The sequence below is a fragment of the Marmota monax genome, unplaced genomic scaffold (assembly GCF_021218885.2).
Source record: "Marmota monax isolate L192 unplaced genomic scaffold, Marmota_monax_Labrador192_F-V1.1 WCK01_AAM20220418_F8-fsc00174, whole genome shotgun sequence".
NCBI lineage: Eukaryota > Metazoa > Chordata > Mammalia > Rodentia > Sciuridae > Marmota > Marmota monax.
In genome coordinates this window covers 3,031,927-3,049,643 of record NW_026694860.1, presented here as the reverse complement: position 1 = coordinate 3,049,643, position 17,717 = coordinate 3,031,927, and the positions used below count along the sequence as shown (strand labels likewise).

At 41.8% G+C, this 17,717-nt stretch overlaps 1 protein-coding gene across 2 annotated transcripts; it reads right to left on the bottom strand.

The window, feature by feature from the left end:
* Window positions 1-6,141: 6,141 nt before the first annotated feature.
* Vgll2 (vestigial like family member 2) lies at window positions 6,142-12,916 on the bottom strand. 2 transcript variants are annotated; one of them, XM_046426400.2, is made up of 4 exons: window positions 12,701-12,916; window positions 10,106-10,421; window positions 7,554-8,078; window positions 6,142-6,182 (listed from the first exon to the last, which is right to left on the bottom strand). In XM_046426400.2, the coding sequence occupies exons 1-4, from the start codon at window positions 12,779-12,781 to the stop codon at window positions 6,142-6,144; spliced, it is 963 nt and encodes a 320-aa protein (XP_046282356.1). In that variant the 5' UTR covers window positions 12,782-12,916. The 2 variants fall into 2 exon arrangements, with proteins under 2 accessions (XP_046282356.1, XP_046282357.1); XM_046426401.2 differs by lacking the exon at window positions 7,554-8,078.
* Window positions 12,917-17,717: the final 4,801 nt, after the last annotated feature.

The window sequence follows — 17,717 nt, the reverse complement described above, 5'->3', positions numbered from 1 at the left end:
CTATGGAAAAAAATATCCAGTTGCTTTCTGGAATAGATGACACATTGAGCAAAATGTACTAGAAGAAGAAAAAGGAAACAGGATTGTACATAGTAAAAGTAAATAGCATTAACAACAACAAAAAATAAACATTGGTTTGTTTTTTTTTCGTCTTATTTATAAACAATACCATTATTGGCTGATAATACATTTGCCAAAAAAATGAGGGCAAGGCTGTTGTTTGAGAATTAGCAATAAAAGAAAGGAGTCTGTGACATTCTCACCAATGATCAAATCATAATTGTTGTTTCTATCAAATGTGTGTTGAGAATTTAAAAAGCCTTAAATTTTTTTCTCTCCTTAGTGAAAATTAATTTTGTTTAAAGTATTCTAAAGAAGCTTCCAAATTATAAGGTAAATAGTATACTTTCCTAAATGTAAATACAAGCAGAGATTGAAGTATGAATTTCAAAAAATTAATGGGGGCAAATTTTTCTGAACAGTAACTGCATCAGTAAAGTGTTACAAATAGTGATTGGAAATCAAAATTTTTAAGTTCTTTTGTTTTCCAAAGTTTAGTTTACCTTTAATGTAAATTTCTTTCATGTAATTATAATTGATTAACTTGTGCTTTTTTTAATAGGAAATGAAAATGATGATGAGAGGAAGGATAGTTTGAGCTTTCCACTTAGACATTTTGAAACGTTGGGATTTAAGTAGAACTGGAGCTTACTAAGAGATTTTAAGGACAAAACAAAGGAATGGGAAACATGCTGCTTCTGTTTATCTAGGTGAAACAATTGAATTCCAGTAAAGCAGAGGAAATTTGGATATCTTAGTTAGAGATTAGCTTTTCAAGAGTAGACTGAAAAACTCATAGAAATACTATTATTGAGAAATACTATTATTCGAGACCTGACACTCCATTATAGAAAAACTTAACTTCTCTCTTTTTGAGTTAACTTGTTTCTTTTTAAAGTAAAAGATTCCAGATGAAGATAACATGTTTTAATGAAAGTCATAATTATGCTAGTAAATTCAATATATATTTCTCTAAAGGCTAAACATTAGTCTTTCAGCAAGATATTTTATTCTTTTTCCTGCAAGAAGGTTTGTCTCTCTCTTAAAGTCAACTTGGATTAGCACAATCACCTCTGCTGTCAGTGCCACTCAGCCTGGACACAAGTTTGGAGGTCATGGCTGGAAACAACTGGGAGTTGTTCTAGGAGGCTGCCTTGCCTTTTTAGGTTATGAGGGTCTCTCTGTGTTTAGGATAACATGATTGACAATTCCACTCTAGCTCCAATTAGCACCCTATAATTTATTAGCTTCTGCTTTCAGATTATGCGTTAACTTCACAAATATTTCAACCACGGAAACAGAAGCTATCGAGTGTCTCTTTCCTGATCCAGCCCTCTGGGGCTGGAGTGAAATACAAGGAAAGAGCGGTACAGTTGGTCTGTCAAGTGAGAATAATCATTTGTGTCTGTGCCTGTCTGAGGGCATGATGTCTCTAATTTCTCTTTAGCCTTGCGTGTACTATGTGTATGTGTGTGTGTGTGTGAGAGAGAGAGAGAGAGAGAAAGAGAGAGAGAGAGATTGATTTGGGATAAACAGATTTTATTTTGCAGATACTGTTTTTGTATTATTAGATTCACATTTATTTATGGATAATAAGGAAGAGTTCAGAAAATATGAAACTTGCTTAACTCTATTGCTTGTGTAAATGTCATGCCTTCAATTACCTACAAATGGCAAGTGTAATAATGGCACTGTTCTTAGGATATTTATTTCTTTTCTCCAGATTTTAGGAGTATATAATAAATTCTAAAACTCTAATAAGGAAAAATGGAATACAGGGAAAAGTCCTTAACAAACACAATCACAATATAAGTTATTTGCATGCAAATTGTCAATAAAGCAGTTTTATAAAGAAATCTTGTTTTTCAATTTATTTTTAAACACTTTCAAATATCTTCCTATTTCTCTCCTGTGCTTTGACATCATTATATGAATTACATTAAAATACAATTTATGGAAGTGGCATTGATATGCAAAGAAGTTTACCTAAGTTATATATTTTTTTAATCTCCAATTCACTAAGCACTTAAAAAAGTGTTTCTTTGTTTTCTTGGATAGCACACATATGGGTGCTTGTGTAGAAATGCAAGCTTTGTGATTTTGAACAATGTCCAATAATGTCCAAGGAAGTTAAAGTTACCTTAAGACTTGATTCACCAGATGCAAGAGGGCACAGAAAATACAGTACTACTCAAAACAAGTGGGCAGAGCAGCTTTCAGTTAGTCTGAATCCAAACACCATCACTTCTACTCTGCCTCCTACCTAGGCCCCAATCAATCTTAAGGCAGTGCTAGAATTTGCCACGCATTGAAATAGAACTTCAAAGGGGAAATGAGACAGGGATAGCAAGTCCTTTTCAACTAAAGGAATAGAACAGATAGAATTCCCTGTAGCTGGCTGATGAGTTCTCAGCCAGAGGGCAATGGGCAAGAGGATTACTTCGTGGTGGAGAGACGTCTCTCCCCTTTTCATCACCTCTTCCTTGGCTTAGGCCAAGTGCAAAAGGAAAGCTGTGGGTGAGGCAGACACCAGGGCCAAGTAATATGATTACAGGAATCTAATCTTTTTCTCAGACCCTCAACCAAGTATAATATATATATATATATATAAACATCATGCTTTTCTAATGTCATACCTCATTTCCTCAAATGTCCTTTATTCAGCTACTAGAATCTTTAAATCTTCATGGTTTCACTAATATTAGCAAAGCAGGTATGGGAGTTCATAATTTATATGATTTGGTGGGTGGGCCTAGAGCATATCAGCTAAGACCACTGATCCCAAAGTTGTCTTCAATGCTTTTATTATACAGAACCAAATCTTAGATCTAGATCATCTTGCATTTCTACTTTAGGAAGGATAAAACAGCAAAATGCTGCACTTCGAGGGTCATCCCTGCCAAATCTCTGGAGCCTGGGCTGGCTCAGCAGTCTGAACGGTGTGTTCAAGACTACCCCAAAGGCCAGTTCCAGTGAATGAGTCTCCTCACCCTCACTCTGATATTCAGGTCAGATGCAGCTTAGGAGAAGTTTCGGTAATCAGAACCTCGTGGCTGGGAAAATGCTCCCTGAGGATTGTGACCACAGACCTTGTGAATGCTAACACTGGTAGAAGCAGGTAAAGAGCTTCTTTTAGTGGGGAATACTAGGAAGAGATGCCTAGCAGAGTACATTGCTATGCTTTCTTCTTCTATGACATTTATTAGTAGGTTCTGAAAATCACACGGGGACTTAATCCATCTTATTTATGCCTTAATATGCCAGTGATCCATGCCAATGGAACATGGATTAAAAAAAATCCACAGAGAAGTCCAAAGTTAATTTTAGTAATTGCTTCAATGTCCAAATCTCAGGCTAAATATTACAGGGCTTGGTTAGGTTGGGTGTGAAGAACTTCAGAGCAGTGTAGGCTGTTAAATACTGAAATGAATTAATAAAAGAAGCAGCAATAATTCCCTCCTGGAGAAGAATAGAGAACTGCATCCGACTGACTGGTCTAATGGTAATGCCATCTTATGAAGGATTTTGAACAATGTCCAATAATAGCTCCTCTGAGACCTGGGATCCTGTGAATGCCAGTATTTTCTTCCCTGCCTCTTTCCCCTTTCTTTATACATCTGTCGTGGAGAAGAAAAAAAATTCAAAGTTGAACAGCAAAGTGAGAAATTATGACCGGACAATTACATTGCAGGGTAACATGGAAGTGTCTGCACTTGGAGTCTGGGTTTGTATCTTGGTTCCGCCACTTACAAGCTTTATGACTGGGTAAATTATTCTTCCTCTGAGTGCCTCAGTTTTCTCATAGTAAAGAGATCATAATAATAAATGCCACATAAAAATGTGAGGATTAAATCTATTCATAAAGTCTTTAGATCATTGCCTGGCCCATGACAAATAATTAACATTAGTTATTATTATTATCAGATCTGGAGAGCATAATCATACAGAACCTTTCATCTGAGCAAAACCAACAATATTCTTTTAATGATCATATTTACTTCACAGGTTCCCCCAAAAATAAAAATAGAAGATGGGTAACTCTGCCAAATTCATGCTTTGAGTAAGGTCCTTTAACTGCTTCCAACTCTTTGAGATTATGATCCAAGATAAATGATATTTGCCTCTCATATTACAATGAAGGTCAAGATTTGGACTAACATTTTTATGCTTCAACAATGTAAAAGGATAATTATGGTATAGCATAATATATCTCTCCTGGGCACTTTACTTGTTATTTTTATTAATTTATGGTGTGGTACTGGGGATTGAACCCAGGAGTACTCTACTACTGAGCTATATCCCCAGTCCTTTTTTATTTTTTACTTTAAGATGGGGTCTCACTAAATTGCCCAGGCTGGCCTTGAACTTGCCATCCTCCCACTTTAGCTTCCCAAGTAGCTGGGATTACAGGTATGCACCACCATGCCTGGCTTCTCCTGGTCACTTTAATAAAAAAAACACAAATAACTTTAGCATCAATAGGGGGGAAAAGACATGAATCAATCAATCTATCTATCTATCTATCTGTCTGTCTGTCTGTCTTTTCCCCTAGCAAGAGCTTTGGTCACTTAGCTTACTTTGTTAAAATATAAAATAACCAATATTTGAAAAACACTTTCAACTGATGACACCACTGTCGTAGAGGCTAGAATTTAGACAGTAACAGCAATTCCCTTCTGGAAAATAAAATATCTATATCTGACTGAATGGCCTACCTATAGTGCTCTGTGTACAGCCTCTGCGTCTAACTTCCTGAATACTAACAGGATAAGTCCTGTGCTTCCACAGACCATGATTTCCTCACCTGTAAAACAGAGGTGGGAAAGATACCTAACTGCCAATTTCTAGATTTGCTGTGAAGTGGAAAGGGATTAACAGATTTCAGAATATAGCAAACACTTACAAAAAATGTGGTGTGTGTGTGTGTGTGTGTGTGTGTATTGCTCATGATATTGCTGACATTAGATTATACTAGTATAAATTATTTTATTCTAAAGAAAAACTAAGACATTTATTTTTATGAAACAAGACAGTGAACTTGTAGTAAATAGACATCTTTAATGTTTGTTTCTTCTTCCTTATCTCCTTCACCTTTGCCCACACACAGACCCTTTCCCCTGTTCCAATACAAAAGTGACCAATCACAACCTTGGAGACTGAGAAAAATATTCGAGATGTTGTTTACTCCATAGATTTTTTTTTCCCCTAGTGGTGGATGATTTCTTGTTCCTTTCCATGGAGACAGTTGGAATCTTTTATTGCATCTTTCATCTGGAGGATAAAGGGAGGGACAGGATTTGTGGGAGAGAAGGCAGAGCAGGGTTCTTCTTTCATTGTAAAATGTTCCTTGTAAAAAAGATGATATATATATAATATATCCAGTGCAATTGCAATTGTTCTGCCAAACACTGGGAAGTGCCACCTTGGTCGATGTATTTCTGGAGTTTTAAACAGTTGTCCTACAACAGCTGCATTTCAGTAAGACTTGGGCAGGTGGCTCCAGATCAGCCACTTGCCACTCACATTCAGACTGAGGCTTCCATGTTCACAGTCCAAAGGAAAAAGTGTCTGTCTGTCTGGAGTGGGTGTTGTGGGAAGGAGATGGGCAGGAAAGAAGCTGGAGGCTGAGCCTTGAAGAAGGAAGAATTGGCTTCTTTTTACTTCTCTACCACAGTCTTTGTTGCAGATGTAAATGACATTTTTAAACCTGAGGATGTTGACATCAGTAGTGTAATGATCACACTGCCTAATGAAGTAATTCACAACAGCATAAAAAATATTTTTCCAATTCCATGAAAGCTTATGGTGTCATATCTCCTGACTAAACAATCTCACCACAGATATTTCCAGTGATTTGGCCAAAATCATTGAAAATAATTCAGAGTCTCTGGATCTGCTCTTTTGGAAGAGATTAACTTTAGATGAGATTTCTGTAAATGTGCCTTTTAATTTTCTCAATACATGGAGAAGTTTGAAGTCTCTGCCTTTCCCCTTGTCCTCATCCACGAAGTGGGAGGCACAGATGCTGAGCCTCCATGGCTGGTCAGAAAGGAAAGGGAGGGGAAACCCTGGGTCAGCAGATCAGCTCAGAAGGGATGCACCACAGAGGGAATAACGAGGAGCTGCAAACCAAGATCAGAAGCTGTTACAAACCCACTCCATTTCAGCTCTGAGTCACCAATTGCACTATGCAGAGACCTACAAGGAAGAAGTTGGGCTCTAAAACCAGTACAGATCCTTGTTTTTGTCCTGAGGCTGTAAACCTGAAAACAGAGAAGATAAAAGAGAGAAAAAGAAGGTGGGGAAGAGAGAGGGAGGAAAAGACAGAAGGAAAGGTGGGAATGAGAGGGGGGAGGAAAGGAGAAGGAGGGAGAGAGAGAAAGAGGGAGGGAGAGAGAGAAAGAAAGGAAGAACAAAAAGAGAGGGAGAGAGAAGGAAGGGGGAGGGAAGGCACAAGATATTTAAGGAAAGAGAAAAACAAAAGACCACTGTTTTATTGTGAAAGTCACAGACTTCATCTAAAGGGGAAAGGGTGAATGGTGAATGAAAGTAAAATCAAAGCAAATAGAAAAGTAAATCTTCACCTGAGTGGACAAGACTACAAGCTAGTTGTTTCACTTTTAATATAACATTTTTTTTCATTTGTTTTAAAAATAAAAGAAAGCAAAAAAAAAAAAATCCTCATTTATACCTTTCAAATTAAGTCAGAGATTTAGCATCTCAGAATTATCGTTAAAATCACAGTCTGTAAATTTTACATTTTAAGATTCCTATTTAATTTGGCAATTAAGCTGATCTAAGAATCACATGACTGTCACTAGGAGAGCCCCAAGCAAGTCATACAGTATTTTAAACTACACTCTCAGCAGGTACTCTAGATCGGCGCTGTCCAATAGGAATACAGTGGGAGCCACAGGCATAATCCTAAATTTTCTAGCAGCCACATTAAAAAAAAAAAAGTAAAAAAGAAACAAGTAAGAATTTTAATAGTATGTTTTATTTAACCAAATATATTTAATATGCAACGTTTTGAACATATTTGAACATGCAAAATCAATATAAAAATATTAACGAGGTGAATTTTACATTCTTATTTAGCACAATGTTTTTGAAATCCCAGTGTGTATTATGTACTGACAGCACATCTTAATTTGCCCTAGTCACACATATGAAGTGCTCAGTAGTCACATTGTGGCTGGTGGCTACAATTCTGAACAGCGCAGAGCTAGAACCTTTCCACCAGATTTTATTTAAAAAAGAAAAGAGGGGAGGGAGTCTTCTGTAATATTTTATAGCCAGGTTAGGGCAGGGTCCTATTTTCTAACCCCGCCCACATCGATGGCACAGGGTTCTGTATCAGCTCAAACACAATCCATGCAGACTGACCACAGAGTCCCGGAGTCTCCCAGGACTAAAGGGGTCTAAGGCTTAGCCCAGGGTCGGGTACAGCGCTGGAGGGGGCCCGGAGAGGCTACACTCCCTCCTCCGCTTACCTGAGTCCACGCTGAGGCCCAGGCCCTGGGTCATGTCCCCCGCGGGGCTCACGAAGGGCCCCCCGGGCGCGGTCCACGCGCCGCCAGCTGGCTCGCCCTTTGCGGAGAGCTCGCAAGGTGGGCTGCCCGGCGCGGGCGCCGGAGCTGGTGCGAGACGGGCCGGGCGCCCGGAGGAGGCGGGCATCAGCAAAGGACCATAGCGAGGGTCGAAGTGCGGCGCGTAGACCTCATGCACAGCGGTGGGCCGCGGGTAGGCAGCGGCCTGGGCGCCAAGGGCGCCGCCCAGCGCGTAGGGGTGGTGGGGATGTGCGTGGTGCGGGTGCGCGTGGTGGTGCCATGCCTCGGCTGCGCCCTGGTGCAGGTGGCTATGCAGCGCCGCGGGAGAGTAGGGGTCTGAGGTGGCGAAGGGCAGCTCAGAGTGAGCCGCGGCCAGAGGACTGCCCAGAGGTGCGGGTACTGGTGCCTGATACGCGCTGTTCCAGAAGGAGGCGGGAAAGCTGCGCTGGTTCATCGGGAAGGAGCTGTCTGCTGGCGGGGGAGGCGGAAAGGAGGAAACACAGGACCAGGTCACTGCCGCTGTACAGGAACGCTGACCCACACTGCCTTTTGAACTGAACAGCCCGGCCCGGTAAGGGCGGGAAAGCTGCAACGGGGTGTGTGTGGGGGGCGGACCGGTAGCATCTGTCTCCGAGCTGCACCTTTACAAGGATGCAGCCGGTAAAAAAGGAGGTCCCGGCACCCAGAAATCACCACAGCTGCTGGATTCCTCCCATTTTCCAGAAGTATCCGCAATGCAGAAACCGGACAGTGGAAGAGTGGAAGAACGGAGAGGTCCCTTCTGCCTGCACAAGTTTTGGGGAACAGGAAGCTTTACCCCACTTCCCGGCCCAAGCTGCCTGGGCAGCCTCAGGGCAGACGCGACTTTCCTTTCTCTGTCCACAGGCTCTCCTCAAGCTAAGACCCGTCCTCCAGTTGGCCGCCTAGCGATCTCACTACCTCCTCTCGCATTTCAGTCTTCCTTATTCCAGAAATTGTGCCCCTCCAAGGTCTCTGATAGACTCGCAGTTCATCAACATATTTCGAAGTCTTGCTATTATTAGTTTTCTTTTTAGAAACCTTATTTCAAATGTTTTTTCGCCAAGAACTCAAGCAAAAGGGTAAAAGATATATTAAAGGAGCTGTTGTATTATTTGCAAAGAGGGACATTAAGGGACAGGTTTTTAAATCCTAAATTTCAATAAACAAATTGCATCAAAATAAGGACGTCAGGAATAATAACAACAACAACAATAATAGTAATAGTCATTTTATCTGTTAATCCCTAATGCATGGTAGCATTTTAAGGGAACAGCGATTAAATTAAATCTTTGCTTTTAGTAGGAAAGGAAAGCCATACATTTAATTCAAAGCCCCATCCTCTGGGGGAAGCCATCTGTACTAAATACAAGAGAATTTCAAATTGCTTGAAATGTATGCTAAATGGCAAACAGTGTTGCCCTTAAAATATTCAGGTAATTGGAGAATAATAATAATAATAATAAAGTCCTGTATTTAAACTATTTTTGGGGGGGTCTTGTCTAAGGACAAGGTTTATGCAAACTGCCAGACTCTTAGGGAAAAAGGAGGGGTGGGGTGGGGAAAGGGAGCATCCTCATCTCCTCCAAAATGACAATTATTTTTAAACAATGAAGTCCTCATTTCTCAACTTGGTACACATCAAAAACTAAGCTCAGTGAGCAAGTTTATTAAATGTTTTCTCCTACCTTTGTCTTATTGTGAATAAAGGGAAGCTGAGATTTCAGAATAGAAGAGAGATTTGGTTGACTTAAGTAATCATTGTCTCAGACTAAAGTGGTGCTTTATGGGGAGGGAAGAAAAATCTTTAAGAGGAGATGTGTTGGGAAAAGCACTACATTTGCTATTGAAAAGACATTTTCTGCTTCAAGATTTCCTAAGTAATTGAAACATGGCAAAAGGCATAGGTTGATTTTAGGGCATGTTCTCCAGCAGACATTGCTTGCAGAAGGTGTCCAGGACTTCTGGGCAATTTTTTTTTTTTAAATTTGAAACTGGAAAAATGCCCATTAAGTTGTTGGTAAAGTTCCTGTGCCACTGGGTTTGGGAGGGTGTTGGAAACCTCAAATTTACATACATTCTAATGTTCCAGTCTTAAAGCCTTCTCTGATGATGGTTAGGATGGCAAGTGTTATTCTAATTTTAGAGACTAGTAAATAGTGACCTCAAAAAGGTTAAGAGACTTGCCCAAGGTCATAATGCTAGGAAGTGGTAGAGCCAACACATGAATCCAGACCTTTGAATTCCAAGGCTTGTGTTTATTTCCAGGTCATTGCTCCGCTCTGCCTCTTTAAGAAGAAATATTATACCCAAGCCCTTTCTCCCCATCATTGTTCTTACTACTCTCCTCAAATGCCCTCTTTGCCACTTCTTTGACATCTAGTGTTCTTTCAGCTGCAAATCTTGGGCCCCTGTAGGTGAACCTCAAGTTGAGAGAGCCTTCCATCTGTTCTTCCCAGTAGGACCCCCAAACTCACCTCGCCAGGGACCAGAGCTCCTTGGTGCTTTGCTGCTGGTACAGCTCGGGGAGTAGCTGCTAGGCTGGCTCAGGGCCCTACTGAAATGTTCATCCACCACGGAGCTGATGTCCCCCTGGAAATAGGTGAAGAGGACGCAGCGGGAGTTGATGTACTCTGCCTCTGGTGGGCGCTCTTTCTCTGGGCTGCCTTCCTCCTCTTTTATGCTGGCTGGGGTTTGGCTAGAAAATGAGGAGCTGCCACTGCCACTGCCACTGCTGCTGGGGCTAGCATTGCACTCTTGGGCTTCCTGCATTTTGGAGTAATAGGCTAGCTTCTGCTGAGAGAGAGAGAGAGAGAGAGAGAGAGAGAGAGAGAGAGAGAGAGAATATGAATGAATGTCAGTTTCAAAACAGATGGTAAATTGGGTTCAGACTGAACTCCCTCATCCAAACCCCTAAGGTATCCATGGGGAAAATGTGTGTGTTTGCCTTGTGCCCTTCACATAAAACCTGTAATAGGACAAGGTCAGCAGGACTTGCAACCTGCACCCTAGCAAGGGTGGGCTTCTTTAGAGGAAGGCTGTCATCCTTCCTACCTCTGCCTCCCTTGAGTTGCTACTGGGTTGCAGGGAAATCTCTAATATGTGAGGGTGATAGTTCCAGAAAGTGCTCAGAAAGTCAGGTTATGAGATGAGTTTGACCTCAGAGCCCCAAACACACATTTTAAAAATCAGCCTCCAATGATAAAGAGTACTTAAGTCCAGGTAGGGCCTGACTGTTGCCTGCTTGAGAATCCGAAATAGAAGCACAAGGTACAAGATTAAACATCCTCATACTTTTTAAATTTTTTTTTGAAAAAAAAAAAAAAACCCAATACAAAATACACTACCCACAACCGGGAATGTGAAAGAAGAACTGCCACAGGAAGTGAGAAAGAGATTAAGTTAGTAACGAATGGGGTAAATGTGAGATGAAATTGTGATTGGGGAAATATATGGATCATTTTAATAAATGCAAGTTGATATGTGTTTAGTTACCCATAAATTATCAATTTAAAAGTCTGTTTCCATTTTTAAACAGATCTTTTAAGTGAAGAAAAAGCAGTGCTCTATGAATATTTCCACCCTTAGTATCTCGTGAAAAGGAGCAAGAATAAGAAGGTTAACATCATGATTGTGAGGTTGGGTAAATCATGAGGTCTGACAGTGAGTTTATAAAACCAAGTGCAGCTGCTGAGAACATTTTCTTAGAAATGAGCAATGGCCTGAATATATTGTTAAAGCATTCTGCAGGCAGAGATGGCCTTGGGGCGCGGGTGTTGAGCCATAGAAAAATGAATAGAGATCTTAGCGCAATAAATTGGTTCAGGGTCCAGGAGGAGAAAGGGCCAGACAGAAAACCAACCTACCTCTCTCCACCTTGCAATAGTTCTGTCCTGAGAAGGAGTGCATCTCAGAGGTTGAAGCAAAAAAAAATTTTCAGTTATTTAGCAATGTTGCCACTTCCTAAAGGCCATTTTTCCACCTGGCTTTCAGTGACTTTGGATGATTCTTAAAGTTAGCATTGAAACTACAAACTCCAGATTGGAAATTTTAAAGAGGGAAGGATGCGGAAGAAAACTAGGAGCAAAACTACCCAATCCATCATTCATTAGGCCATTTCAAAGTAGACATTCTGAACTCAAAACTGATGAAAACGGTGACTGGATCATTATAGTGTATTTCTGTTTCCCCAAAGTGGAAGCCCAGGAACACATTTTCCAAGCTGGTCTGGGCCCCAGGTGTGTGCTTTTGTTCTTTTCCCACAGTATCCTAGGTTTCTACTAGATCAGTTGAGGAGATGGAGTCATTGACTAGATACAGCCCAAGGAAAAGAAAAATTGGTGGAATTAAATGAAACTTGAAGAGTTTGCAGGACCGGGGTCAAGTGGTCTTTTAAGTGAGTTTGTTGAAGCCTAGACTGCCTGATTCAGCTCCCCAGACTTAAGAAATGGGAAGTATTATCTATGAAGCTCGATCAGTCAAGCGCACCCTAATGATATTCTCTAGAACCTAGCAAAGCAGAGATTCTTCGCGGTTCTGGAATTAATTGGCTCAATTGCCTGAGAATTAAACTGGAAGAAATTATTCCTGAGATAAGTAAGCTTACATAAAAAATAATGCAAGGGGCCTTTGCATCTCAGACCTAAAGACAGAGACTGGCCTTTGCTTTTGATTTTGTTGCCATTTTACCTTCAAGACCAAAGTTTGGTGTTCCCCGCTTAAGCTCTGCCTGAAGCCCCCGCACTGCACTAGGAGTCCTAAGTCCGACAGACTAAGAAAATCTAGGCCGGGATCCTCATCTCATTATTCACAGGAAGACTCGGGTGCACATAAGCAAGGCTTAGCTGTCTTCCCAAGAGAGCGAACGGGCGAGCGAACGGGGTTAGCTAAGTGAACAGCCAACTGGGTGGCAGCGCGGGCAATCCCCACATCCCGGCGGTGCCGGGGGCTAGCCTGAAGCCCTGGACACCCGGAACACCTCGGACCTTGGGGAACCAGCGGTACTCGGAAGATCCGAGGAGGGGAGTCATCAATTTTCCAAGTTTGAGTCCAGACCCTAAGGAGAAACGTACCTGGTGATAGGGGGTGTAGGCGGCTGCGAAGTAAGGCTGCGGAGGACCATAGACTTGGTACATAACATCCAGACAGCTCATGGCTCCCCGCCGCGGAGACGGTTAAATGTTTTTTCATTAACTCTGGTTCGGCGGAGCTCAGGGATGCTGCATGGGCGGCGCTTGGGCCTGAGCTCCGGAGTCATCTGCGGCGGAGCGAGGGCCGGCTAGCTCAGCGACTCGGGATCCAGCTGGCTCGCTCCCCTCCCACTCCTGCAATTTTAGCCCGGGCTGCGCTCCCGGACAGAGCGCCTGGGCTCCCGCTAGTGGGCATTTAAACCCCACGTCCCGCGGACGTGCTGACGCCACACCCGGGTCTCGGAGGGGGAGGGGTGGTGGGGGGCGGGGACCTGGGGCCCAATGGATAACAAGGGCAATCAGCAAGGGGCCACCGGCGTGTTTCTCAGAACTCCTTTCCGCAAGCGTGAGGCCAAGGGTGCCAGAGACTGTGAGATCCCGAACTTGGGGCCAGAAGCTTTGCACCGCTAGTAGGGCTTTCCTAGCCTAAAAGGAGTTGGGTGGGTGGGGGAAAGGGGAGGAGACGAGTGGGGTAAGAGGGAGAGAGGAGCAACCGGGAGAGAGAAAGAAAGAGAAAGAATATGAATTGCGCTCCTACAGAGAAAGAGTAATTGAGACTCTTACATTTAAAGAGAACGAGAGTCGGGGAAAATTCTGGTGGGAGAGGCTGATCCTCACATCGGAAGACTGAGTGTGTGGGTCGGGGAGTGGCAAGGTGCAGCAGATTCTCTGCTCTAGGCTCCGGGGGATGTGTGTTTCCCTGGAATTCCTAAGGGATCTGGGTCTTCGCAAACGGAATATTGAACAAGTCCAGGGACTCCTCCCGGACACAGAGGAGCTCCCACTTCGGGGAGCTCACCTCCTTTGCGCCTTTGCGCCTCCTCCAACCCGCTCCTCAGAACTCCCCAGTTGCACTTTCTAGGGTTGCTCCCTTCTGTCTCTCTAAAGTTGAATCCCCCACTTTCCCTTTGGTGCCCATCACCCAAACCGGCTTGTTCTGCATAGATCACGCTTGATCTCTGGCTGCACCTGCTTCGGAAAACTTTCGAGGAGTCTCTTAGGGGGCCTTATTCAGCCTCCGAACACCTGGCTTTGCAGGCGGTGACCTCGTCAACCCGCGTCTTTTAACATATACATAATGTTTTGGGACATGGACCCTTTGAATTTAAGGGGTATCCTAGAAACTGCAGACAGTCTAGAAAGGACTTCTTCTGCTTCTTCGACTGGTAATGACAAAAGCTGCGATGCTGTTTCATTTTAGAGAGGTGAAAGTGTGCACTACCAATTGTTAAGCCTTCCCTGGGCGGTTGTGTCTTTGGCCAGGAAAACTCAGCAGACTCGGACCTCCTACCTGCAAATATCTCCACCTCCCCAACTATCCTCTTTGCAGCCCCCTGGGGAAGAGAATGTAAAAGTGGAATTTCCGTCTGAAGAGTTTAGGAATGTATTGAGACTTGGCTGTCTCCGTGGTAAGGTGGCGGAAAAGGGTTACTGGAATGTGGCGGGCCAGACTTAGGGACTGGCACAGAAGTTGGGAATATTGAGAGCCCAACCCCAAGAAAGAGGCAGTAAGGATAGACCAAAGCGAACCGTATTATTTACTCCTCTGTTTAAATTCAACTGAAAGTATCCCAGATTCTCAGCTGTAAACATGCAAACAAATGCATTCTTGAAGAAACTTGTGTTTAAAAAGTGAATATTTTATTTCCAGTTTTAAAAATCAAATCATTTTATTGCGTGGCTTGGAGGAAAGGACTGAAAAAGCTCTGAGGAAGACAAAGAGATCTGACGTCCTCAGCAGAGCCACATCTCGCCGTCGCTGAAAGTAGAAAGTGAATATTTTAAGTCAAATCTTTCCAGATTGAATATTTGGTTTGCCTTATTTATAAGTGAACAATGACTCCTTGTCTATAACTGGTTTCATAGATGGTGAGCTTCCTGAGCGATTGAAGTTTAATTACAATGTAATTTATTTTTAATGAAAATTAAAACTTGAAGACAATGCTCTAGTGCAGTTTTACCCAAACCTCTTTTTAGTTGCTGGGCTGACGGGTGGTTGAGCTTCCCCACCCCTACGGTTTCAGTCAGTCCAGGTGCTCAGGTGGCACAGAACTTCCCTTCCACCCCAACCCTTCACGCCAGTGCCTGGAGAAGCAAAACGGTCTATCTGTGTCAAAAGCTAACCATTGACAGAAAGGCCACTGTACACCCCTCTGGATGAGAGAGGTAAAGAGTGCCGGCCCTAGTCTCGCTCTACACAGCTTTGCACTCTTGCTGCCCAGGCAGGGACCGCTCTGTCCAGTCCCGGCCCTGGTTTGGCCTCGGGTTGGGTGCCTTAGGATGGATCTAAGGACACCTCAGAAGCCCAGGTGCCATGCAGTCACTGAGCCCACTAGCAATGACCAGTCTGGGAGACTCCCGCGAGTGTCGCACTGCATTCGCTCAGTTCGGGCGGTCCATCCTTAAACACAGAAGTTCCAATTGCGAAGCGCGCTCTTTTCCGCTCAGCCTGGCCTCACCAGCGTGGACCGCGGACGCAACATTGCCCTGGAAAAGTGGAGTGAGAAGCAATGGACCGCACATCTAAGCAATTGCTTGGAAACTGCTCCTGTCTACACTAACCTTCCCTGTGTGGCTCATCGTTATTCCCCCCTCCCTGCCCCTTTGTCCATCCAGTCAAAGAAAACCACCACAACCTCTTAGATTTCCTCAAAGCCCTGTTAAATATCAATTATTTTCGAAAAAAGGGATTGAGCAAATTTTGTACGAAGAAAATGAAGAGAATGCGATTCTCTTTGCCCAAGCCTCCTTTCTGTTCACATTTCCCAATCTTCTCTTATTTGCAACTGTTTTTCAACATCTAGTTGAAGTGAAGGGATGTTATGATGTCATGCAAGTTGAAAGGGACACAGGGAATTGGGTCAGTGTGTGTGAATTTAGGCAGGAAAATATTCCTTACCTCCCAAATCCAAAGTGAAGGAAGAATAAACATCTCGGAGTTTTAAAAACAGGTCCCAAAGATTGGAGCATATTCATTCTTTTCTTCCTATCTGCAAAGCTGTCATTTACATGAGGGTTGTATTTCCCAACCTAAGAGCTCCTCTTGTTTCTATGATGACACAGAAAGGTAACAACTAAATTTAAACACATTCGCAGACATTCAACCACCAAGTCAGTAACACCCTCCAAGAAATCATATTTTGATTCAGAACCTAAGATTACAAGTGGAGCATTGAGAAAAATTCTCTCTTCCCTCAATCTCTTCACTGCTTTTCTTCATTTCCTTAAAAAAGCCTGCCAAGCAGTTAAAATGTCCCAGGATTTGGGTCCTAGGAACAAATGGATCAACCCGGGAAGAGAAAGAAACTATTACCAATTGCATCAAATGGCCTTTTAATCTTCCTAATTGGGTAGAGGGAGCATCAAAACTTATTTTAGAAACAAACTCCACTCTAAGATTCATGACAATTTGTTGAATTGTCAGGAGGGAGCCACATGAAAATAAAATTAATTCCACTAAAAGACCCTTCTAATACTCTAGCTGTGGTCTGCAATTTTAGCAATATCTAAAATTGTGAAAATCAATAACGTTTATTAAAGTTAAGAAATAAAATAAAATTAATCTTGAGTGAATATATGTTTGAAGGTAGCATTATAATGAAATGTCTTGTTTCCTCTTCAGAAAGATTTGCCTCTTGTTTTTTATAAACTAGCTGATTTCTTTACCTCTGAATTTTTTTTCTGTTACCTGTGTCATCATATCCTGAAAACTGCAAAGGAAGGACCCATGAATAGAATTAATTTGGAGGACTGACTTCCAACCAGCCCAGGCCCTCAATTGTCCATGGTTTATTTGGATCATGAAAGTTGGCATTTTGTGCTGCCTTATTCTGCCAACTAAAGGGGATGAACACAATGGTAATCTCATAGATTTTCCTCCCTAAACCCATCCTTGCCTGTTTAACTGTGGAGAAATGTGTTTGGATTTAGGAGAGCAGCTGAAAAGATTTTTTGTGGATTCAAGCTGTTAATAATATTAGTTGAAAACATTTGTGCAAAAGCTAGTGTTTTCAGGCATGGTATGTTATGTAGGAATAGTACTCTTGGCAATGGAGAATCTGAATAGGGGTTTTATTTTAAAGAAAAGAGTGGGGGTGGGGAGAAACCCATGTACTCTCTGTAACCTCATTAAACAGTTTAGTTAAAAAAAAAAAGGAAAAAGAGGGTTTGGTTGTTTTCATACAAAATTATCATCCAAGGTTAGTTCAAATGAATAGGTGAGACTACTTTATAATTTATTGACATTTGATTATTATTAAAAAAGTTAAATTTTGCCTTCTCCACAATTTTAACAGTTTTTATGTTATATGCAAGTCAACTTAAGCTTTGGTAAGACAGTCACAACTTTCTGAATTGATTTTTCTTTTGAATTCATGTTGATGTCAAAGCCCATTTCTAAGACTGAGAAAAATGCTATATTTATCTTTCAGAAATGAGTCATTTTTCAATGAGTTTCTAGGGATTAGTTTATGCAAAGATATGATTACACAAATTTAACTCCTATAACTCAAAACTTTAAAAATGATAGCTTATAAATAACATAAGGGGCAATTGAAACAGATATGTATCAAACATTTTGTCTTTTTTAAAAAAGGAAAAATTAGAAAGAAATTTACAATCTATAAAACTTAAGTCAGAGAGCATGTGCAAGTATTTATTAATAGAAGGTTCTTCATATCTGTTATGCATTGAAAAGTCACTCTAATTGCTTTTAATTTCTGACCCTATTACATTTTTTTTCTTTAAAGGCACATGGTCTAGAAATAGCCTAGAAAATAACACATCTGTGAAACTCCTTTTATAAAATACAGGAATATAGAGCAATTTGTAGATTCAGAAGGTGGAAGCAGACTGAAGGATTTAAACTGTTGTCTTAGATATTTGACAGTATTGGTGTTGA